The sequence below is a fragment of the Etheostoma cragini genome, chromosome 2, assembly GCF_013103735.1.
Source record: "Etheostoma cragini isolate CJK2018 chromosome 2, CSU_Ecrag_1.0, whole genome shotgun sequence".
NCBI classification, from domain to species: domain Eukaryota; kingdom Metazoa; phylum Chordata; class Actinopteri; order Perciformes; family Percidae; genus Etheostoma; species Etheostoma cragini.
In genome coordinates this window covers 12,916,892-12,942,163 of record NC_048408.1, presented here as the reverse complement: position 1 = coordinate 12,942,163, position 25,272 = coordinate 12,916,892, and the positions used below count along the sequence as shown (strand labels likewise).

Genomic DNA, 25,272 nt, shown 5'->3' with positions numbered 1-25,272 from the left:
TGAGGCGGTGAGGGAGGCGGAGAGAGCCCCAGCGTGTTAACCTTGTCACTCACACCCCTAAGGTGCCTAATTACTCACTCTCCTGTCACACGTTCCCATTGACACCCAACAAGGCTTCACACTCGCATTTCCTCTCAAAACAAGCAACACTAACATGCTTCATCTGGAAGTTATATATATTTGAATTAGTGTTCCCATGTAATATCTTTTTTTTTAAACAGTATACATACAAGGTTTTAATGTAAAACGTTCATAGCCCCCCCCTGCTCGACCTTCCATCCTGCATTGCGGCCCTGTGCATATTAGAGCTCATAATGAGAAAATCCATGATTGTTTTTCATAATTAACGAGCAGATCAAAGTCTGAGCCCACTAAGGAAGGCAGAGCAGCAAATGGTCGATATGAGAGAGCAAGACGGAAAGAGAGAGAGGGGCGGCAAGAAAGAGAATAAGAGATATTTCGATTTTTAGCTGAGCTCGACTGGTATACACACGTGAATATGCCTGGGGAAATCATTTGCAGCTAATTCTGCAACTGGATCGCATGGACATAGATGTCTATGGAAGTGCAAGTGCAAAGATCACATATAGTAAAAAAAAATATTAAAAGAAATATAAAAAAAGTGTTTGTTAGAAACTTGGTGCATCTCTATGGACAAGACCAACACAGACAGTAAAATGGAGGGCACCGCTTTAGAAATTGTACTACATGACAACAAATTTCTGTTCTCGTACAGTGTGTTTAATGCTCAATTCCATGTCAACACAATTCGTTCCTGCTTCCTTGAAAAAGAATATTCAACAAAAATGTGTCTGATGCACGATTCCTCTGACATATGTGGAGCACAGTTTCTTTATATGTCTCACTCCCTTCATCTCACTACGCTGTGTACTCTTGTGCTCAGTTCTACATTGTTATTTATAGCCGGCCCCTCAGAACCTCCCAGCCTCATCATCATCTTCATCATCGCCTACATCCTGTCTGATCCCTCTCCTTTTCAACTGGCAGCCGCGGGAGAAGAAAGCCAGGAGAAGAGACAAGGTGCGGGACATAACTGTGGCGGGGCCCACGTCTTTTGCATTTGTGAGAAGTTGCCAAAATCTCCAGCTGCGGGGGGCTGAGGAGCTTGTCCAAACTGCTGAGGAGCTCCTCTGCAGCTGTCAGAGCTGTAGCTTGATGTTGTTTGTGAGAGGCTCTCAGAGGGAGAGGGCAGCAGAGCTCAGCGCGCCGTCCCATAGGCTGCTTTAAATGAGTTCATGTTCAGACTTGATAGAAAGGATGACTCTGCTGTGACACATTTTGGTTTCTTTCTCTAATGATTCCTGACAATGTTGCCACAAAGGGGTATAAAAATATATTTAAACAGTACACACACACACATACACACATACACATACACACACACACACACACACACACACACACACACACACACACACACACACACACACACACACACACACACACACACACACACACACACAATACAGGTAGTGGTTCAGTTGAATTCAGACTGCGTGCACAATTACACTTCATGGGGAGCCCAGATAGCTCAGGCGACCATATATAGAGGTTTACTCAACACAGCGGGCCGGTGTTCGACTCCGACCTGCGGCCCTTTTCTGCATGTCATTCCCCTTTTCTCTCCCCTTTCATGTCTTCTTCTGTCCTAAATAAATAAACTTAAAAAAAAACAATTACACTTTATTTCTAAAGGTGACAGTGGTGGATGAAGTGTTCAGATCCTTTCCTTAGAGTGGCCGCACTGGATAAAAGTTGTAGTGTTTTTAACACACCTGCTGCCGTAAAAGTCTTCTCTTTTTGGTTACCGGGAGGACATGCAGTTGCCACGAATGTTTTGCTCAGACAGAAAATCATTAATTTACAATAAGAGAATAAGTTACGGAAGCATCTTTGTATTTTAAGTGTTGCATACAGTAACTTAGCCTGGAGGTTTGTATTGTGAGCAAAACATTATGTAACTTTATATTGTTTTGTTATCTGGTTATCATAAATTACCTGTAACAGCAGAGAAAGTAGCGCAACTGTAAACAGTAAACAGAGTTTTTGGTCATTTTGAATATATTACCACTACTTTTTTATTTTATTTTATGAAGCAAAAGGATGACAAGAACATCCAGAATATTTTGGAACATGGATCCACATCCACAAAGATTTATTACTGACATTACAGCTTCCACACGGTTGTTGTAGAGGCTGTCATGTTTGGATCTGTTTGCTTGGTCTCTACCTTGTTTGTTGTTGATATCCTGGGGATGAAGACCAGAATGGGATCCTGGGGCGAAGTGCTCGTCACTGTACGTGATCAGTGGGGTGAGTGGGTGGACTGCATGAGACGGCTGCACCACAGGGACTTTGTTAGACTGTGGAGAAAAACACAAGATGGTCCTAAAACATTAAGAAAGAGGGATGACATTAACATCAACTTCAACTGCATTATTCCATGCAGTTGAATGGGGTGGGTCTGCCTCCATGTAGATGTGGGTGAAGCTTATGGTCATGAAAAAAAATATCCTTTCTTCTTTGTAGCCTGATCCCAGCACCTCAGAACTTTAATAAGCCTAGGTCAGCAGGACTGAAAACCCTATTCCCTGAAGGAAGGTGGAAAAACAAGTCAAAAACGGTGCATGGGCATGTTTGAGACAGCTAAAGAGAGAAATGGAGCTGGAGCAAATAGGAGCAAGCAAGCAATGGAGCAAAGAGAGGGGAGAGAAATGCAAGATTCGCTGGCTAGAGTTAGAGCAGAGGTCTTAGGCGGGAGATCAAAGGCAGTCATTAGTTTGAGAATAAGGGGAGTTCATTACAGAGCAAGAGCCGGGGGAAGGAGAGATGAGGGATGGAGGAGGAGAAAGGGGTTGGCTATGGAGAGAGAGCGGGAGTGAGACAGATGTCTGCAGCGGTACTTAATGCAGGGGTAATCACGTCAACAGTGGCCTGACCACAGGCCCCCCCATCCCCGGCTGACTCAGAGAGACCTGCCTCCTGACAACTAAAATAGGCCGAGCCAGGCCCAAAAATCCCCGGCCCCAACCCCCAGCCAATAGAGCTTACATGCTTCAGCAGCAATGAACACATGGCAATGCTTAGCCATACTAAATCTACTATTCACAATCGGAGCCCGGAGCAGAGGTGGAGTCAAAATATCACCTCCACAGGATATATTGCTAATCGGAGAGACATTGGTACGCTGTTTGGTGAGACATATCTTACACCGAATGGCTCCCACAAGCTTTGAATCAAAGAATCTCATGAAATTGTTATCAAATGCTCTCACAGGAACAGTCACGGGATTAATAATGTTGTTGGAGATTATCATCTAAATTAAGTATGATCATACATTTCTGAAGAGACGATGTAATCAAGGGACCGTTCTTTATTAGATCTCAGTTTGTAGTCCTAGTGAGGTGTCTGCCAAGGTGACATTCCTGCAGCGCTAAGTGGTGATTGGTACTCTCTCACACACACACACAAACACACACACACACGGCTGGAATGTCTGCGTTTTCCCCAGAACTTCTCGCAGACTGGTACCGGTCTCAACTTAAGACCCCCCTCTCCCTCCCTTCAGGGAACGTCCTAAACGGGAACACAAAGAGCAGTATGTGTGCTCTATGTATGTATGTATGTATGGATGTGTGTGTATGTGCATGCGTGCGTGCGGATAAAGATCTCCGTATCCTCAACCACATGAGGAAAGGATCTGCATCTGATTCTTTATCGGGATGGGAAATTCATCTCCAAGGGCCAATTTCTTTCCCAATTCCTCTCTAGATAACAGCTTCAGACGCCTTCATCTAGCACAGTCCACATTGTAGCATTTAGGATTGCAACGCACTGACCACAAAAAAGACAAATCCTGCCTGAAAACAACTACTACTATGCAGAGGCTTTTCACATTAGCCCAGGTGAGTATGGTTTATTGACCCTGGGCAACAAGAGTCAAAGGTGATGTGATAATCTGTGAGTGTGTGGGTGTCAGACCTCATCCTACTGATGAGGAGGGCTTATTAGTAAGGGCTGCTAACCCTAAACCTGGATTGGGGTGGTTGGGACATGCCTCCACCAGGGGCTGATAGCATTCTCGCCCATATTATTTTACGCCTCTCTACTCCCGTTTGTTATCCTGTGGGACTGAGATAAGAACCTAAGGGACTATCATTTAAACTGGAAGTCTTCTCTAATTTGTACCAGAGAAAAAAAAGAAAAAACAACCAGAAACAAAAGTTAGTCTCTCATTCTTGTTCACACACACACACACACACACACACACACACACACACACACACACACACACACAAAAACTACAAGACACTGCAACAACAAAAAACTAAAAAAGGTGATTGACTCCTTAGCACCCAAGAAAGCTAGAAGCTTCCACCACAGAAAAGAAGCTACATTTTGTGCTTTTCCCAGTTACAGCTGTCAAATCCTATTTTTCTCAACTTCTTAATATACTGCCTCCATTGTGGCAAAAAGCCACCAAAGAAAAACACGCAGGCCTCTGTGACCAATAAGCAACTTATGGCCATTTGGCTTCACATTTACATAAACTGCATGCCATAACTTACCATGGTTTAGTCTCCGAAGTGCAGCAAATTGCCATTTAGGCATCTTACATCTACATCTCTCTAAACATTCATACAATATGATGGGGAAACTGTATCAGGGTTAAATAAAATATTTTGTCCAACATTTTGACTGTTAAGTAACAGTCTTAACATGCTAATGCCAGTCGTCATGGAGGCACCATTTTAATTCTTTCAGGTGGAGATTTGTTGGCTTGCTGCACTCACTTTGCAGCTCTTGGCAAGTTTACACACAAAAAGCATGACACCCTTTTACCAATATCCTGGAGGAAGTAGTTGGAGACACTCAAGTGACCAAAACCATGAGCAGGGTCACGGCACATCACTACAATTTGACCTCCTCTCATCCCCCATTCTGACTCTAAAAACCATTAGCAGCAGTGGTGCTGTTGCCATGGAGGGCAGCCATATTGTAGGTCTCTTTTATTGTACAGGAGAAATAATAGGCTTAGGATCTCTCTATTCATATTTTTCAGGGAGAGCGAAAGAGGAGAGGCGGCAAGGATTGAAAAGAAAACGTTCCATTTGGAATTTCATATCCAGGCTTGGCCGGCCCTTCTAAAGAACCCCTCAGATGTGGTTTTAAGAGAAATTCATTGTGCGGAACTGGAGCTGGCAGGAAGCCCTCCATGGAGGAGACACTCCAGCGTGTTTCAGCATGGGAAGCCAGTGACTTGGCGTGCTGTCTGAAATTGGGGGTGGGTAAGGGAAATGGGACGTTTCGTTTTTGTTTCTTTTTTACTGAGGGAGGATTTTTCTGACGGCACGCCGGTGTCTCTGAGCTTGTATTCTGTCAGATTCCACCAGCATCCTGCCATGGTTTCTGAGCATGAGGGTGCGTGTTTGTACGTGTGTTTATATGGTAGATGCAATAACTATCCTTGCAATATTGCCTTTTTAGCATCTCTCTCCTTCTCTACCCCCACAGCACGGCTTTTGTACTCCACTCAATTATACCACTTCTGCAGAGTGGAGTGGAAAAAAGGGAAAGCGGGAATTTTATAATAATCACTTCCCACTTCTGTAATTTATATGCAACGAGGACTCTTCGCGCCTGCAGCTACAATCTAGTGTGTAGAAACCATGTGAGGTGTTTCACAAACAGCTGGGGAGATGGCAGCTCAAGTGGTAGCTATGGATTCTCATGCTGCTAAATCTTTTCACTAAGAAGCCCTTCTCACCCTAAAACTCAATCTCACCTACTCACAGGATCGTTGGCACTCTAGAGGAAATAGATGCACCAAAAAAATGCCCAGGATATTAACAGAAGAAAAAAAGATAAGGCAAGAAATTGTTATGCGATTAAAACCAGGACCATCAAGGCTTTGCTATATATTTCCAATCACCTAAGGGAATCATTTAAAAAAAACTGTGAATCACTGGCACACACCCACCTGGCTGTTTAAATACCATCTTTGGCTACTGTTTCCACTGACAATGTGATCATTAAGAACGCAAGATTTACAGATGGAAAGCCTCTGTAAATGCCCAAAAGTTCATGTACATTATAAAGTAAGGGTGTGCCCATTACAGAGTCACCCTCAGGCCAGGTGTTCACTCTCAGGTGTGTTTGTGTGCAAGTTGTTTGACCTTTTCCCAACAAAAGTGAGCAAACATTCTCCCATTGCAGCTTTACAGCACGGAAGATAAAAGGGACAGTACCTCCCTCCTCCCCTACCTCTACCAAAACCAGTGGAGACCAACCTGAGGAAGCCTAAATAAATAACCAATTACCATTCACAGAGCGGGTTGAGCCCCACCAGCTTCGAGTGGAGTGCTAAAAATGGAACGTTGGTAAGATGGCCCATCAGCCAAGGGGCTTAATGTAACGAAACCCAATTAATGGAGAAGAAAGCCGGGCCGCCAGCAAGCGAAGGAGCGTCACGCGCCCAGGGTAATGAGACGAACAAGCAAAGCCAACCACAGGGACTGGATTGGAGGAGGCTGCGAATAACAGGAAAAGCCTACCCTGGAGAGACATTTACATCTGTGAAGCCCCCTCCGCCCCAATCTCTCTACTCCCCCCTTTTCATTTCAATCATAAATCTTGCGTGCTAGTCAGAGTCTGAAAGTTAAACAAAAGCGGTGACAATGATGGCTGAGGCCAGTAAGTAAAAAAGGTTAAAACACAAAAGGTTTAAAAGGAGATCACAACTTAAAGTGTAATGGTGTTTGGTGTATTACTTAGATTACTAAGAAATGCATGTAACACATATGAAATGTTCTGGTTCTAGTTGCTAAGTTGCAGCACAAATTTAGCGTGCGAGGAAACTTTTGGCGCTTTCCTCTAAATACCACCGTTACACCCACATGTCAAACACCTTACATTAACCACACATAACTGCCACATGCCACTGTATTAACATGGAACAAGGAAAGACATTCTGTAAAAGATGGTCATGGTACATGGTGAAGGGATCAGGCTGCAGTAACCACGCGTTTAATGAATTTTACACATACATGCTTCATATGAACACAAAGGAGCTATTAACAGCTGACTGTCTTCTTACCCACCACCACCACCAAGCACAACTGAATAGGAAAAGGTGGATTACCCATCATCCTTCAGTTGGCATGAAGAGCGTGTGCTCCAAGCAAACCAATCACGCTAGCTCTCATACTGACATTCTGAACCTGCAAAGGAGATAATTTGTGTGAAATATGCCTGCCCCAGATGAAAAGACATTATCCGCTTTTTAAAGTGTTCAACTCTTAATTTCTATATGTCGCGGAGCTATTAAAAAACTGAGGGAAGAGCAACAGAACATTAAAAATGATCCAGTTGCTGTTTTTCTTCCCTGTTAAGCCACAGCGAGTTAAGAAGAAACAGTAAAGCACTATGATAACAGCCAGTTCATTAAAAGTTTAAAGCTGCAGTGTATGGTTTGGAAGGAGTTCAGCAATTGTGTATGCTGAATTTTGGTCATCTTGCAGCTTCTGTATGATAATATAATGTTACTGTTTTACAAAATAACTTAGGGTCGTCCACATTATTGTTTCAAGGCAGATTGTAACAAAGAATTGTAACTGATACAATACATATAATTTTAATCTGTGTCTCAATAAATCAATACTGCAAAAGTCTGTCTGTAGCTCTTGGTCCCAAGCCCATATGTTCCTACTAGGAACAAGATGTTAAGATGTAGATGTTAAATGTACGAAATAAATGAAAAAATAATGAAATAATAATAGTTAAAAAGTCATGAATAGATACTTGGTTAAAAAAAGTTTTCAAAAAATCCTACAACTCCTGGGCACTGTAGTTTTTAGAAAACAATTTAACAGGAGTAGACAGTGCAAATTCTACTAACGGCAGCAGAGTTACTCAAAAGAAACTACAGTGCAGTTTGTTTGGCTGCCTGGCATTTAAGCTTGTGGTTTGGCTCATTAATTCTTTTTTTAAATCGTTGTTGGATGGTCTATGGCAGGAAGAAATAAGCCATATAAGGCTTTAGCTACACAGAAAATACTTGTAGGTGGATCAATTCACTATTGGTTTTGGTCTTTTCAAGGGATTCATTGACAGGAGGGAAAATATAGAAAATCAACAGACTTTCTTTTACATGCTTTAAATATTTATTTGAATATTTATGCTATTTTTGCATACATATTCCATTTTGTAATATATCTCCATCGTGGTAATACATTGTGATATTAATCACCATATTCACCCATATTGCCAGGCCTTAATGTACGGTGCTTATACCTACCTAATAAATGTTTGTCAGGGTTGTCATTATTTTCACACTATCCAAGTCCAGTGTGGAAGTTTATCAGCTCTAAGTGGTGGTCGTCTCCACTGTTGTAGTTGCAGAGTGAGTGTGAGTGTGAGTGTGAGTGTGAGTGTGAGTGTGTGTGTGTGTGTGTGTGTGTGTGTGTGTGTGTAGAGGAGTGGTGGGGGTTGGGCCGCTGCTCTGGCAGAGCCCTGGGCGTACTGCAGGATGTTCACCTTGCGGCGGGGCACAGGGCTCATTATCACAGCAGGACCTGGTCACATCAAAGGACTGAGGAAAGGGCAAACATTCTGCTGAAGTGCCACTGTCAGCAGGCCTGCAAGCGCACAGGCAAACACGTACACAAAAGGCAGACCGCACACCCACACACACACACACTTGCGCACCCACTAGGTATCTATACCTCCACAAAGGACAAGGCTTCTCTCTCTGCAGCTCCATCAGTTGCCTTGAGACAGGTTAACTGAAAATGCCAACAACACCTTAGATGACACCAGTCTTGCAGAATTGTGACACCATAGGCACAAAAAAGATAGCTTCCTGCTGTATCTGAACAGTGTCATGGTGCCTAACTGTATTAAAATCTTAGTCATAAAGTCTTTAGCTGCATCATTGCTTCAATTACCTGATCAGCTGTGTCCACAGTGACCACAAGCAGAAAATGTTTGGAGCATGCTTTATTTTTTGCTTCCTGAATCAATCGTCATCCTTCTCTAGCAACTATTTATAGCAACCGGGTTGCTGCATTAGCACACTGCATGATTTATCATTAGAAGCCAGCTCTGGTCTGCTGAGTAGCTACATTCTTGCCAGGCGGCCCGGTGGTGCCAACATCCACATTCAACAACAACACTCGAAGGCCCTGAGAGATATACACAAATAAAATTCGCAGCACACGCTAACTTTGTGTGGCAAGCGCACTAAAACCTTAGCCTCCGCACAATACCAGAGACGCAGAGAAAGAGGGAGAAAAAATGCAGTGCAGAATGGGGGGAAAGTGCTGATGAGGTGCCTTATGCAGGAGCTTCATAGATCTGCCGAACAAGAGCGGATTTGCCTGCTACACCTAGATAGTGTTTCCCCCCCTCAGCTTTCGCCCAGGTATTCTGGGCATGAATGGCTGTCAGTTTGGATTTGGGAGCTCAGCGTTGAGGGGGAAAATAGAGTCTGGTGGGGGTCTTTGTGTGTCTCTACCTGTGGAGACGAAAGCTAGAGACAGTACTCTTCTCACTAAGCCCCAGCTAGCTCCAATGCAACATTGCATATTACATCCACGGAAAGGAAGGGGTAAATATTAGCATTGCAAGCTAGCCAGGGATAGATGGACGAAGGTGGACAGCATAAGGCTGTGAAGGCACTGCCGTGTTTTTGCGGGGAAGCTTTCAATGGAGCAAACTAGGCAAATGTGGATGGGGAGGTGATTTGAATGAGAGCTGCTTCTGCCTGAGCTGTAGAGAGTATTGACCTAGTTTTCATTCTGTATTTCACTCAGACCGACGCACAGCCACCGACACAAAGTCTAATAGAAAATATTGATGGGTTAGTGAATCTGTACCATTGATGACTTACAATAAAAATAAAAATCCACAGAAAAATGCCAGAATTTTGTAAATTTGTTAATGTCTTGTGATAGGGTTAAATAGGTTATGTAATGATTTAAATAAAACTGTGGGTCCTAACAAGCCTGCCTTAGGTGTCATAACAGCTGTGTCCTGACTTTGATCTGAACTTTGACCCTGTAGTTACACGATCAATGCTCTTTTCACCCCAAACCACCATTACGTTTGAAGCTGAACACGTCTCCTTTTACTTCCAAAATGATCTTTTTACATAATTAGATAAGCACCCAGACAAAGCTGTGTTTTTCATGATGTTACAAGTCATATGACCGGCAAGGTTAATGCCACAGTGCTTAGAAGCATTCATCATTGGGGATCACACTGCAAACCTTTCGGCTCATTCACATTATAGGCCGTACAACAATACCAGCAACCCACTGTTTGGGTGTGATTCCACATTTTAAGGGATTAACTGGTAAAGACTACCAACAACTGCCTTTCAGCCGGGAATTAGTCATTAATCAAACCACACATTTCAGAGTTTCTTTCCAGCCAGGCGCACACGCCCCTGTTAAGATCTGAATGAAAAGCACAAAGCTATTCAAATCTGATCCCCTCTGAACAAATGGCTTTTCTCCATCCCCAGAGAAGCAGGGAGCACTTCAAGAAGCTCTACAAGGATCTGGACGGTCACATGAAAACCCTGCCTCATCAATTAGCTCGGTGGCAGGGTTTTGTGGGCTTTAATACAAACAGAACAACGACCATGTACAACATGGCAATCAACAACGTCTGCTTTTCCCTTGATACCTCTAAAGAAATGGTAATAGTGAATTTCTGGAGCACAAAAGGGGATCCTTAGGCTAAGGGCATGTGGTTACAGCAACATTACAGGGCACACTCATGCACCTGATGCTACAAAAAAATGAATGACGCGCCATACAATGAATACACCGTGGTTGTAATTCAGCTCTTAACTGGATTTATTCATAGTAGACTGCTTTTAGTATTATCTAATTTGTCTATAAACAAAAAGCCATGTTAGATTGAATGAGCCGAGCTGGAAATCTTTGGCTTTGGGACAATTGGTCAGATGAAACAAGCAATGGCAATATATAATGTTTGGCTCCGGGAAACAATTATGAATGATTAAGCAGTTATTTGTAGAACAAAAAAAAAAAAGAGTAGGCTTCAGTAAGTGGCAACCATGAATCTATCTTCTTTGCCTGTGAACAAAATAGATTGATCTTAACAAACCAATGCAAGTAAGATGTGGAGATAATGACTTGAGCCATTCAGATAATTGCTAGAGATTTAACAGCCAACGTGTGGATGATGAAATTACTTTCCATTACTGTGTCACCTTATGGCAAGTTTGTGTTAAATTCTGTTCAAGTTGTGTACAATCATCTTCACACACATCTTTGCAATCACTGGCAGCAAAATTTAAGAAGTAGGGCTTAAAGTACAAATATATACCATAGTAGTGTCAGCTATAGTAATCCTGGAGTTGCAATCCCAGAGACTATAATAAGCTGTTTTCATAAGGTAGACCCACATAAAACTGTCCTAGAGCAGATTTGTAATCACAAGTCAGGTAACCACTGTTGAACGTTTCAAACAATAATCAAGCACAACCTTTCCACTATACCAATGCTTCAGTATGGAAGTATTGTTAATGTTTGCAATGGGAGAAAGGAAAATGTAGAGTTGTGGTGTAAGGGGCATGGAGGGCACTTCCACCCCACCCCCTATCTTTCATTTCAAAAGATAGATACAGTGGGGGTGGATTGATTTGATGTTTTGATGCATTGTTTGATGATGGGCAGCTCAAAGTAGAGGATGCCTCTGTGATGTCTCTCCATTGGAGGACATGAAAAGCGTCACCTGGCCCCTGAGCCGGGGGGTTATGGCTGCTAGTGGATTTAAAGGCTCCTGCTGAGCTGGACGGTGGCTCCATTGATGCCACATAATCCATTCAGCGTGACCTTTATATTTTTAGAGTCAGCTCCGCTTGCTTGTCAGCCTGCCTTGTTAATACCATCGCAGACATCAAGGTCCTGATCATCTACATTCTATTATTACAGGACGGTATATTTAATTTATTCAATGTGTACATCCCACAAGGAAAACAAGTGCCTTCAATCACCTACCGAGCAGTCCGATGATCAAAAGAAACAGGGAGCGCAAGGCGAGCTCATCAGATGAACAAACACATTCTTGCTAGATATCTTTGTGGGTTTCATCATCCTGCATAAAGTGACTGCTGAGGGAAAAAAACAAAGCCTTGTTCTCATGCCTGTGACATAAGCTCTTACAGACAGAGCGCAGGGGGAAAATAAAAGCCAAGGCAATCATATATTTCCAAGTAAACACCAATAATGTGAAGCTGAACTTTTTCCTCTGCCCTCTACAAAGCCCCCAATTAATTGTTTCTAAAAAACCCACATAAAATTATCATAGGCTTAAAAAAAAGTCATACAAATAAATAATCATATAACATACGCTAGGTGGTATTAGTCATGAGCATCAAACTCCTACCACGTTCTAGATTTGCCTAAACTAGAAGCAAACATAATTGGGATAAATCTCCTCAGTAAGCCACATTAAAAAAAAGCAGAAGGGTGTAAATTGTTACATTGCTGCGTGTTAAGACACTGAAACAGTTGCACAGATCAGACAAACTGCAGCAGCAGGGAAAGAGCAGCGTTCAGCTCTGCTGTTTTCCTCTGTGACTTGGGGCCACTGAATTTTTCTCCAGCCATAGTAAATTGGGCGCCTGGGGCAGGAGCCTTGGCCAAGCTTGCATTTCAGAGCCGACTGAGGAGGGCATGAGGGATAGAGATATGACACTGGAGGGAGGACAGGGCGGGAGATGGTGGGGGAGGACTGGAAGTGCAGTGGAGGTGACATTAGGCACATGTTTTAACACAAAAGAGACCCGGCTCGTTAGCACACTAACTACCAAGCTCCATGGCAATCAGAGCTCGTCATTCTTTCTGTTTTCTCTATCTACCTCATCATAAATATGGCTACATCTGCAAGTGTAATTACTCCATTGTACTCTGATTTTCTGCTCTGCTGGACAGCAGCATGGCAGCCTGCTTTTCAGCACCTCTCCCTCTCCCCTCCTTTCCCTAAAGTGCCCTTGCCTGTTCCTGGCTACTTCTATGCTGGTGAGGCCGGTGTGTCTCGTAGATTACAGAGCTCCGGTCGCTCAGGTAACAAGAGTCACTAATCTGGCTGGGGATGCATTACACATAATTGCCTCGGCACCGTGATTGATTTCAGCCCTGGAAAGGAAAAGACGACGGCTCTCCCCCCCGAAAAACACCCCCCCCCCCCACCTCCCTCTCTGCCTCTCTCCAGCGCTCACGAGCGGCAGCCAAGACTCTCCATCTAGTAGGAGGCAGGAGGCTTTGAAGAGATCAAAGCCAAGGCCGGGAGCAGTTGCGCGCCCTGGGAATACGGGAGAGAGGCTTTCTGCTCCTCAGCCCTATTTTCTAGCGTCATGTCGGATTGCAGCTGTATTGCATTTCGCCAGTTTTCTTAATGCTCTTGGTTTTGACTTTGACATCAGTGATCCCCCTCGGTTTCTTCAAAAACAAGGGGAGAGAAGAAAAAAAAGTGACTGAGAAAGAAAGAGAGAGAGAAGGGGGAGAGAAGGAAGGAAAGAAAAGAAAGAGGTTAAAGAGATCTACAGACTGATTTTTATTTTCACAACTCCATAATTGGCCAGTTCAAAAGGAGAGGAGGGGAGAATGTGGCATTTGTTTTCAATTCTGCAGCCGATATAAAAGGAGCGACAAACTTTTATGGGTTTCCCAAAAATTAAAGACAGGCTTTTTTTCACAGTCAAAGAACAGCGTGTTTTTTATGGCCAAGACCACACAAAATGAGCCAATAGCAAAGCCCTCCTCTTTGTCCTCCCACAGAAAGCTCAACAACGCAGTGCAGCTCTTACGCTTCACAGTGTGTGTGTGTGTGTGTGTGTGTGTGTGTGTGTGTGTGTGTGTGTGTGTGTGTGTCCATCGAATACCCGTTTTGTGAACGTGTTGCAATTTGACGAAAAGAAAGTGGTCTGGTGTTTAGCGCAAAAAGACAAAAGGAGGAAGGAAAAAGATGCTATACCCATCCATTCATTTAACAGCTCTGCTAATAAAGCCTGGTGGCAAGAAGGCACCCTTTGTACTGTAACTATGCAAGCCCTATACCAACCTCCTACACTGGGGACCATTAATATTTCAGCACTGTCAGATACACATTGCATGTGAGCCTCTTTAGCACTCTCACCCATAGCAGAAAAAAATAATGAGCTTCTGAAAAATATGAAACAGCAAAGAGAAGAGGAGGGAGGAAAAGAGCGCGCCAGAGACTGACCAACTTCATACAAAACAGAGCAGCCATTGATCATAACCCTACTTCTTAGCTGGACAAAGTGAGGGCTGTTTGAGCTTCTCTGAAGTCTGGACACAGCCGGCAGGATTTGCACCCATGTTTCACTCCTGTGGGCCTATTGTTCCCCGTGCTGCAGTCTACTAGCTGGAACACTACTGGCCTCTATATAGACCTGCAAGCTGTCAGGATGAAGTCAATAAAGCTATTCATGTTTTTACTCATTTTAGGACTGTATCAGGGAACAGTGAGGTACTGTGATCAGCTATGAGCGACTACTGTCAAGTTTCAATCACGACCTAAAGACCCAGGTCAATGAAACTTGTGGTGTTTGGGCATATTTAACATTTTTATGTAACAAACAATGACTATAAATCCATAGTGCAGCCAAAAAAAGCATTTTTGCCAAGACACAACCACCCCATTTAACTAAGCACAGTCAGTTGTGCAACACATTGACAAAATAGCTGCACACATTTCCACACAACCCTCTAGTCTAGATTTCTGATCCACCCTTACAGGAAGTCCACACCCAGGCCATTCAAACGGAATCGGGCATAAGGGACAACCTTGGCGAGGCCCTCCACTGACCCCTGGAGATCAGTGGCAGGCTGCTAGTGAAGAGTGAAGTCCTCTGAGCAGGTGTTGTGGGTTTGCGCGGCGGTCTGTCCATGGAAGCCTGACTGGCTGGCTCCAGGCAGCACTGCTTGATTGGTTAAATGTCATCCAATTCAGTGGGAGGATGGTGAGCAAAGAAAGTATCGTCATCATCATCATCATCATCATATATGAGTGCTTAACTTTGAGCCATAACACATGCCCAAAATAAACATCAACGGGGTTTAAGTGTGCGCCTGCATGTCATGCTCACAACCATGACACTCACGACTGCTTCTCTGATGCATAAGAAAACACATATTTTCAGCATTTTTGAACACTTTACTGCTCTTTTCTTTTTTACGCCAGGAAGTTTGTTATTATATCTGCTGCTTGCTCTTTTTCATGTAATTACACTGCCCTAAAAAGGTGTATCAGTTTTAATGTGTTAGAATAGCACAAATAATCGGTCAAGAACACAAATAATTGCATGGTTTTATCGTCTTTTTGGAGTATAAACATATGGAAATGTCAAATCTTTGTAAACAAAAAAATAAAAATAACAATCTGCTTGCACTCACACTATCAAGAAAAATAAAACCACCACAAAGTTAAACCTTGATTGTATTATTTTGGGTTCTCATCTTAGACAGCTTTGCATATATTTTAGTCCTTGTAGACAAACACTCTGCTGAGCTCCATTTAACAAGATGAAACACTCTGATAAGGTGATTGCAACCACATGGCGTCATTAGCGCTGTGCATATGGAGTAAATGTGTCAACCAGCATCACCATACAGCGGAGGACATGAAGAAACCTTGGCGTTAATGGTGCTGTTTATAAAACACCACGACCCAGCGGCACTACAAAGAGTCTGAGACGCCAAGTGTTTCTTCTGTGTGAGGTCTCTGCTGCTGTCCTTCATGTGCACACGTACAGTTTGCCTTTTGATAGAGCTGCACAGCAGATGACATCAATGTCAGCGTGACTCTTTGATATGTGCTGATTTGGTATACACAGAATTAAACGAGGCAATTATACTTCTGTCTTTTGACAGTGGCTATATTTTCTTTATTTCTTTAGACTAAAATACACATATAGATAGTTTATCTATATGTGTCTAGATTGTTTATAGAGCATGAGTTGACAGCTGGATGATCATATCATATGAAGACAACCTACTTAAAGACAAAATGCTGCATTCGGCGCTGGTAAACCTCACACAGCATGTCCACCCTATAGTGAGACTTGAAAAAACTACACATGGTGCCATGAGCTGCCATCTAGAACATTATGTGTGGACATGAAGGCTGCTGGTAAATGCAGTGTTCTCTTTAACAGGGATCTTCCACGGTAGTGCTGGGGGCATGAGCTCAGGACACACATGGCACTGAGGGACACCAGAGCGGTCCTACCAAATCCCGTTAGGTAAGCCTGGGTTAGTGATTCCACGCTGCGAGACACTGGCTAGCAGATCCGTCACGTTCCCACTACATCAAAGGAAAGTACAGCGCTGCACCCCCTCCACACCCCCTCTTTTTCGCTAGGAGGATCTGCAATTGAAGGTCCAAAGGGAAAAAAGCTCTCTTAACTCCCCCCCACCACAGCAGCAAAACTCGGCTTAAAAAAAGGGATTCTATGCGTTTCTCTCCTCAAGCTGTTGCTCAAGACCATAACACTATTCCAACACAGCTGGAAATCGGCAACAAATCTTCACAGTCAGGTGAAAAATCTTACACTATATCTGCATTATCAACATTTCAGAACTAAGAACACACAGTTGTGTCTTTATCTTGTCAACCATGTATTTGACATGAGTATATTTAAAGGATTTTGTTAAGATGTCATGAGCTTAGAGGTCGCATGGTTTCTTTTAACCCATAGAGGAGCATGTAGAACGACAGCTTTTGTGATTTATAACAAAAGGGTAAGTGTGCATGTGACAGAAGCAACAGAATCTGAAAATAGAGTTCAGGTCATTTAAAAATATGAACTGTCCATCATCTGCGTGTAGATCTTTATTTAGATGCTGTCATTTTCAAATCCTCACTTGAGTTGAGGAGGCTGCAGGACTACTTACAACAAAACCCCCTAGAAGCAGTGGACTTCTCTTCCTCCACACATCAAGCCTGGAGTGATGACATCCTAAATGCTTTGAAGATTTATACTTGGCAACTATTATCATCAATACCATTATGAAGCATTATGATAATTCTGACCAAAATCTTTCAATTTTCAATACAAACATTCACAAAGACACCGAGGCCAGAGAGTCAACAATCCTTCCCAATATTCATAATCTTTCCTACTTTCACACACCCAAAGGTTATAACAGCAGAAAGCTGCTGAGTCCTATAATAGAAATGATTAAATCTCAAGCCCAACTATAAGTGAATAAGTGAGTGGAGCTGATTCCTACAGCCGGACAGCCATCTTTAAAATATATACACGTATAAGCACAATCATAAACAACTCTGCACAGTCTCAGTACAGGGTCTGTCCTGTCACTCTGGCATCATTCCAAGTTTAAGTGTCTGTATATCACCGATACACTTAAAATATACCATCTAATGTCCTTACCTAATACCTCCTTATATCCTATTTTTTGTGTACATAGGCAAGAAAATGACATAAAGCTACTACAAAAGGATCCAAGAGAAGGATCCACATCATGTGATGATGAACTCACTGCTCATTTTGCTCAGGATACCCTGCAGACTACACATCCTATAACAACTATAGGTTTACATAAACATGGGGGGATTCATACACACCACTGCCTCTTTGAAGTGGCCAACGTGTATGTGCAATTGAACACCATTAGGCATCTTGACACCAAAATCTCAGCTCTCGCGGTGGAGGCGACCAATCAAGCTAGAAGCCCTAAAATCTGCTGACAATCAGCTACTCCCAAAAGCTCCATCATGACTGGACGGCATGTGCAGGAATGTCATGGTCAATGGAAATCAATCTAAACGACTGGGATTGGGGGCGGTGGTGGGGTTGGGGATGGAAGAGAATGAAAGGGAGAATGTGCCTTTGATCTCGGTGAAAACCGATCCCAGGCCTGCAGATACTGTGGCTGCGGTGGCCGGCAGCATAGGCAGCAAGCTGACATCAGTGAGAAAGCCAGAAGACTCATGTTCCCTGATCCTTCCAACCAAGCCTTGGCTCTTTTTATTGGATAAGTGAGAGAAACATATATAAAATGACTACCGTTTTATTGAAGACAGAGTGAGGTGGAAAATTGGATGAAATTCTTTTTTTTAAAAGCAGGCATGGTAAATAAAGTGAAAGCTGGGCTTTAAAAGTTTAGGCAGGGAGTAGGCTGCCTAACTGCCTGGCCTTATTCGTCTGCAGTGCGAGGTAATTTCCTCTCATACAGTCAGCTGGTCTCCATTCAGACGAGTTTTTGAAGTGCATACGATAGAATAATCAATCAAATTGACCAGGAAACAGGCCATAAAAAGAGAATTTGGAAAGCGCCACACCCCACAATTCATAACCCACTTTACTTGTAAACTGAAGAGAACAAATCATGAGGTAATCACATTTTCTCTTCAATGCCACATACTTTCACCCTCTGCAACTTTGGCAGAAGGGAAGCAATGTAATGTTAACATCATCCCGTGATAGAGTTGCAAATGAATGAAGTTCCTTTACGCACAGCATGTGGCATCTTCCCCCAACCATCACATCTGCCTCTGAAAGCCGATTCTTATAATAACGCAGAGCTCACATTTCACAACTTTAACCTGATGAAACCAACGTGCATGCACTGCAAAGGCACAAACAACCCAGGGCTTGAGTGAGTGTTTCCTTTGTGGAGGTACCAAACCATAGCCAGACTGAGGCTGGTTGTCTTCCAGAGTGTAATACAGAGACATGGGCAAAACAGCATTTGGGTGGACAGCTGCTGGTGTGCTCTGCGTTTATGTCTGTCTTGAGAGGAGAAATTTGCAAATGGGACAGACACAGGAAGACGCCAGTGAGAGACCAGCAGCTGGCCTGAAATTAATACCATTACAGGGACGATTTGTGCAACGACACACGCCACCCCTGGACGGTACAATAAACTCCTCTGCAGGGCAGCTTCAGAGACGTGATGCTGCCTTTAGGTCTCCTCAGTCATGCTGGGCTAATTAGAGGGCTTACATCGGTCATGTAGACATGCATCACTTAAGATTTTAACAAGATGAGAAATACTGTACATCTCATGTTAATTATCTGGTGGTATGACAGGCATTCACTTTCCAAGAGTCACAAAGAGACAGGTGTCACCAATGCTGGGAAGTACAGGTAAATATTGTGCCTCAAAACAACACAAACATCACAAACATTGGAAGTGAATATTTCCGTTTTATTTATCATAATAGGAGGCTCAAGTATTTTAGTTTTTGAGTCAACAAATGAAATCTTACCTGAAATGCTGTCTTTTATTCATTCATCATTTCAATAATTTCAGGTTGAAGTTGTTTGTCCAACAACTTTCTGATTTATGAGTTTTTCCAGGATGGTTTTCTCATTAAAACTTGATATTCCAAACTGAATGTTTTGGCATGGTAGTGAATTAAAAGCAATGGATTAGTTCACATTACAGTTAATGTTTATTTGATAAGTAACGCTGCATGCATTTTGACCCAAGAGCTTTGATAAGCATTAAACATGCTATTTTTATCTAAAGAGGTCATGAAAACAGTCCTATACTGGCTCACGATTTCAACCTCATGTAAGGACTATATCCTTATCGGTCTAATCAGATTTGTCTTTTTTAATAAATAGATTTTTTTTTAAAGAGTTTCAACAAGGACATAAGAAATCCTCACAGTTATCTTAAAATTGCTCTTTACGTCTAACCAACAATCCAAACTACAAAGTATTCAATTTACAGTGACAGCAAAATAGTGAAATATAAGCAAATGTTCACATTAAAGAAGCTGGAAAACAGCTATTGTTTGCGATTTCTATTTTATAGGTAAAAAAAATCAACTATCAAAATTAGAAGCAGAAATAGGTGCACGTTTTGTTCGTATGTTTATGTGCTGATTTGATTTTGCAATCCATTTTAGGTACTTTGATTCCTAAAAATAAAAGTTAATTTCCATTTTTAGCATTAATTTCTGTTTTATTTCATTTTATGAAGCATCAACAGGTAAAGCCACAGGTTGCTTTCCTTCTTCTTCCTCAGTCTGCTCTATGTTACATTACCAGATTACGTGGCATTACTAAGACAGAGTTTACAAACACCTAACTTCAGTTTGTGTTTTGAACTGTGATATCCGGAAAAACAAGTTCCTGAACTTCAATTTAACCTGAGCAGGTGCAACAAAAGTTATATCTCTGCAGGCCTTTTAACGTCTAATAATGTAAAAGGAAATTTAAACATTAACGCACCTAAGAAAAGAACATGCCTCAAATTTACTGGCAAAATAAAAAAAATGTGTGGATTCATTTTTCTAACTATCCAGACCTAGATACCTAGTTCATACCTTTTTCACTTTATGACTCTTGAATGGCGTCACTAACTGAGATGCTGAGATGTTCAGCTGTGTTGCTTATTTTTGCTTTGTCTGCATCGAGCAAAAAGTGGTTACGACATTCTTACAACAACAGCATTTCATGTCAAGATATCATGAGTTAAACTGACCAGTAAAACTTAAATAAATAAGAAAGAAGAGAGAACTGACCGTTCTGGGCATGGGCGGCGAGAGGGAGCCGTTGTTCATGTAGGAGTCGTTCATGTTGCTCATCATGATGTAGCCTGGGTAGCCCTGGTATGGATGGCCTTTACTGTACAGGTCTTGGAGTTTTCCTGATATTAAAAAGGTTAAAAAGTCACAATTAACTGCATGTTTACAAAAAGTCGCACTTTTTTATTTTTATTTATCAACATCAAAACTCCTCAGATAGCTCGCTACACTGGAATAAATCAGGAAACTAATAAGGACAAAGCTGAGAACAAAGTTCGCCTGCTTGTTTTGATGCTGTAATGATATCACTGTCGTTCGATTTAACCCGTGCCCCATTTTGCCTCGGCCTTTTGTTTGTGCCCTTTCTTCCCGTCTTGGAGGGGAGGGTAGTATTATACAGAGGAACAATGGAGCCCCTCTGTGCCAATTAGCACCAATTAGAAGAACATACAGGCTGTGTCAAAACAGGAGACGCCCCAACTGTTCCTCTATGCCTTTGACCTAAAGGGGGAGCTTTATACAAAGAGGCCTCAATGTAGCGCCACTTGCCACTTAACTGCGCGCTGCGTAAAAAGGCTGTGGGTTTATGATATATAGCCTGATGGCAACATGGATCTTGTTGTGAAGAAAGCTAGTGTTTGGTTTGAGGGGATCCCATTCAGGAGTGAAAGGGGAACAAAGAGGAGACACACTCTTCCTCAAAGCCCTAATAATGACCGGCAGCAGTGGGGTCAGACTACAATACCCAAAGAGCAAAGAGCCCCGAGCGGCAGCAACATGTTGCATGCAACCGGAGAGCTGATGTATGTGGGGAAATAGTTTATTGGTTGCATAATGAGAAACACAAGGGACAGAAATGTGATTCTGAATGTTCTCGTATAGGCTCTTGGCACACTTGCCATAATGATCAAGAACATGAAATGCGCATATTCATCCTCCTATTCTTTTAGTGTTCTTTGGTTCTGCAGGCACCCTCATCTGTGAGGCAGGTATCAGGTTGCTGTGTCCATAAAGGTAGAGCATGTCCTGACTAGACTTGGATCAGAGATTATCAGTCTGAGAGCAGCAGAAACAGAGGGGCTTTGATAAGAAGAGGCCCAACAGCGCAAGAGTGTGACTGATCACTTCTGTGTGGGGAAAACAAGGTGGCCCTTTTTTCCCATTGTCCCCTTAAAATCTAAACTTTTCAAACTGCAGTGAATTATTCTGAAAATGTGGGAGTTTTAGTGCAGCTAAATGGAATTCTGGCTGTCCTATAAAAGCATGCTGATTTAACGAGCGCTTGCTTAAGGCGATGTCACTTACCGTCTTCAGAATGGTCTCTGTGTTTTTCATGATATGAATCTTGCTGTATTTGGGACTGTCTAGCTGCCTGTAGAAAATAAATTGAAATGATGGTAAATCAATTAGGAGGGCCTTCAAACGCAGTTACACACATACATGCTTGCAACGGTCATCAGACACCCATAGACACTGCTGGGACAAAGGCAGTCCCTTTTGACACACACACACACACACACACACACACACACACACACACACACACACACACACACACAAAATGGAGAAGCGTGCATCAAAGCTTCAAAAGCCCCACCTAATTAAGCTTCATGTCCTTAAGGAGCTTATAATTTAACTTGTTTCCAATACCATAGGTCCACTCTCAATTTCATCTCTCAGTTTAAGCATTCTTAAATTAATGTGTAAAAGTCTCTGCAAAGTGAAATAAAAATCATCCCATGAAAAGAGAAAATGGTGGAGACAATTTTTATTATTTTTTTGCATAAAAATATCCCCTGTATTTGCACATCCATTTCCTTTCTCTTTCTGAATCCGATTGGAATAAGGACCTCTTTTTGGAGTTCAGACCCCTCAGGGTGGCTACACGCTGAGTGAGGCAACTTCCCTGGATTCCTAATTAACATTCAGCCTCTGTCTCGTGCCTCTCGAGGACATTTGGTGGTAAGTGTGTACAGTCTTGTTCAGGATGTGCCCAAAATTTCATTAACATTGCGGTTAATGACAAAAAAACAGCCGACTAAGTTTGTGATGGGGAAGCTGCAGCCTGCATCCTGAGGTTGGTGCACGGAATGCAGAAAAAATGTAAAATATATTTTAACTGTGCTGTTTCATGCCTACTCTGTGTTTTTATGTGTGTTAATAAAATGGCATCACACAAGAACAGAATTTAAATCATGAGTAATGATTTTAGAAACATAAAAAATTCATCATTCGTAATTCTTCCATTGAGATTTTATATGCATTTACATACACAACACATATGTTATGATTTGCCTCCTAACTCCTCCTTTTAATCTGATCAGTAACAGGCAAAAATAAATGCAGCTGTAATTGTGTTCAATATTTGCCTAAACCCCAAAGCATTTGCCACCAATAAACAAATCTACAATAATGGAATATGAGAGTAACATTCAAAAAAGATAATCATCCTGATGACAAAATAATGGAAATTGTCCTTTTATTTAGGTTGTATTTTTTAAGATGAAATAAATGAGTCATCTTGTCTGTCAATAGGTTTTAAGCCAAGTGTGCTAAACAGATTAATGGGCTGGTGTTTCCAGCTGCTGAAGGTTATAGTGTGGCCCTGCAAATATAACTAATAGCCTGCTTCTCACAAGCAGCACACGAGGCCCCAATTCTTACATCTTAAAATATCTTTTCTATTTCTTTTTGTTTCCAAATGTCACTACAAATGAATTAACTAGAGGCATTCACATAACTTAAAGTGTGCATTTAGGCCTATAATGTTACCAAAAAGATGATTATTGGGTGCCTAAGATGTAACATGTAGATGAGTTCTCTGGAGGTGAGGCTGGTACACCTGCAGACTGTGAGTGCAACCACTAAAGCTATTCATTTTAAAAATCAAAGTACAACAGAGGAGGCTATGAATGCACCTGAACTCAGCTGATTCCTTTTTTAACCAAGATTTAATCTTTATATTAAACAAAATGCTTGACATAGGCTACAGAATAAAACTTTGAAGGGTCTTCACATTATTGATATTACTTTGCTCCTTAAATCATCCCACATCTTTTAAAATCGTCAAAATCAATCAGGCAAACCATGAGTAATTGAGTAATTACTCAAAAGTAACAAAAGCTAAATAAAAAGCAGGTCTTTTAATGATTAACGGATTAAACAACTTTGTTTACCGACTTGATGCCGGCTGTTTCCCCTCTCTGATGGAGTTCAGAGTTGATACCCACCTTCCTCTCTCCCTCATCACTCACCACATCAGTCAACACACAACATTACTCACATCGTGGCTGTTGGGGCTGCTCTCTGACTCGTTGACCAGAGATGACTTGATGTCTGCCAGGTCTCCCTCTTCCTCCGAGTGGCTGAGCTCGGCGAAGATCTGCTCCTTATGCGGGTCTCCTTCGTCTTTGAACGGGATCATTTCGTCTGTGGCGCAAAGCTCCGGGTCTCCGCCGCCGCCTGATAACTGTGGCATTTTTTAAATGTATTTATTTTTACTCTGTTTCACCAAGAAAACTGAAGACACACACACACTCGCGACCCAGCACTGTCCGAAACTACAGAGGGGGGAAAACTCCCACTAAAATCCCCTGAACCGAGTGTGTAAACGTCCCCCTCTTGAACCGAGGGGTCGACCGTGAGTCACTCGGAGAAGAGGCGCGTGCAAACACGCTGCCCGTGTGTTTTTACTGAAGCAACAGGAGGAGTGTGGCTGGTGTCGGCGTCCTTTTTTCACCACGAGTGTTTAAATTGAAAAGGACTGAAACTCAGACCCGAAAAAACTTGAGACATAAAGGCTCAGACCGAGAGTCCGGTGCACGCCTCAATGTCATGAGGAAAAAAGAAAAAAGAAAGCCAAACCACGAGTTAACGTCTCATCACTAGTTTTTTTTTCAGTTACACGAACACAGCCGATGACGGATATGGTCCAATGGGAAATGTTTTTTTAAAAAGTGCATTTATAAAAGTGAGAAATAATATTTCCTCGGTGGTCCAGGGAAGAAGCTGTCTCGTCCTTGAAAGTGGAGGAGAAAAAAAAGTAGGCTAATAAAACCAAAACACCGTGTGGAGGTGAAAAGGAAACTGATGGATATGCAACTAGAAGAGAACCCGTTTTAACGCTTAACGTTAGACAAGACAACAAGCAGAGTTGTACGCCGCTTTCATGCTTCAACATACATCCTCGACGCAGGAGGGATAAAAGCAAAAGTCATAAAAACAATCAGAAAAAGAAGGTAGAGAGGAAAAACCGCCGTGGACCGACTTTCCCACTGCTCCCGCACTGCTTCCACAGTGTATGTAATGTAACCGCCGTGTGTATGTGTGTGTTGGTAATGTAGCTGTGCTCCCTCCTCCTCCTCCTGTTTCTCTCTTCAGTCATTGGGAGGAAGGAGAGATGAAAGGGAAGCCGAGGCTCTGATTGACACCGCACCGATTGACACTCCTCCTGAGAGAGAGATTTATACTCAGCTCACAACAAATGGGCAGACAGGAGGGGAAGGAGAAGAAAGGGGAAAAGAAGCGGTGAGGCTGACAAGATAACTGGCAACCATAATGATAAAAAAAAATGATAACAGAAATAGAGGAAAAACAAGACGCGCTAAAGCTCATTTGGCCTAGGCAGAGGAGGTGAAATTGAATCTAAATGCAAGAATTGGCAACAGTGTAATTGTCTGTAATAATACA

At 42.4% G+C, this 25,272-nt stretch overlaps 1 protein-coding gene across 7 annotated transcripts in view; it reads right to left on the bottom strand.

The window, feature by feature from the left end:
• Positions 1-24,907, bottom strand: part of lef1 (lymphoid enhancer-binding factor 1) — a 39,853-nt gene extending 14,946 nt beyond the window's left edge. For 3 of the 7 annotated variants that reach the window (XM_034893968.1, XM_034893969.1, XM_034893970.1), the window contains exons 1-4: positions 23,867-24,904; positions 21,889-21,955; positions 20,581-20,705; positions 2,252-2,384 (exon numbers count right to left, since the gene is read on the bottom strand). In XM_034893968.1, the coding sequence (XP_034749859.1) occupies positions 2,252-2,384; positions 20,581-20,705; positions 21,889-21,955; positions 23,867-24,061 (520 nt within the window). In that variant the 5' untranslated portion in view covers positions 24,062-24,904. Of the gene's footprint in view, positions 1-2,251; positions 2,385-20,580; positions 20,706-21,888; positions 21,956-23,866 lie in introns of all 7 variants that reach the window. The other 4 variants (XM_034893972.1, XM_034893977.1, XM_034893984.1 and 1 more) reach the window with 2 other exon arrangements.
• Positions 24,908-25,272: the final 365 nt, after the last annotated feature.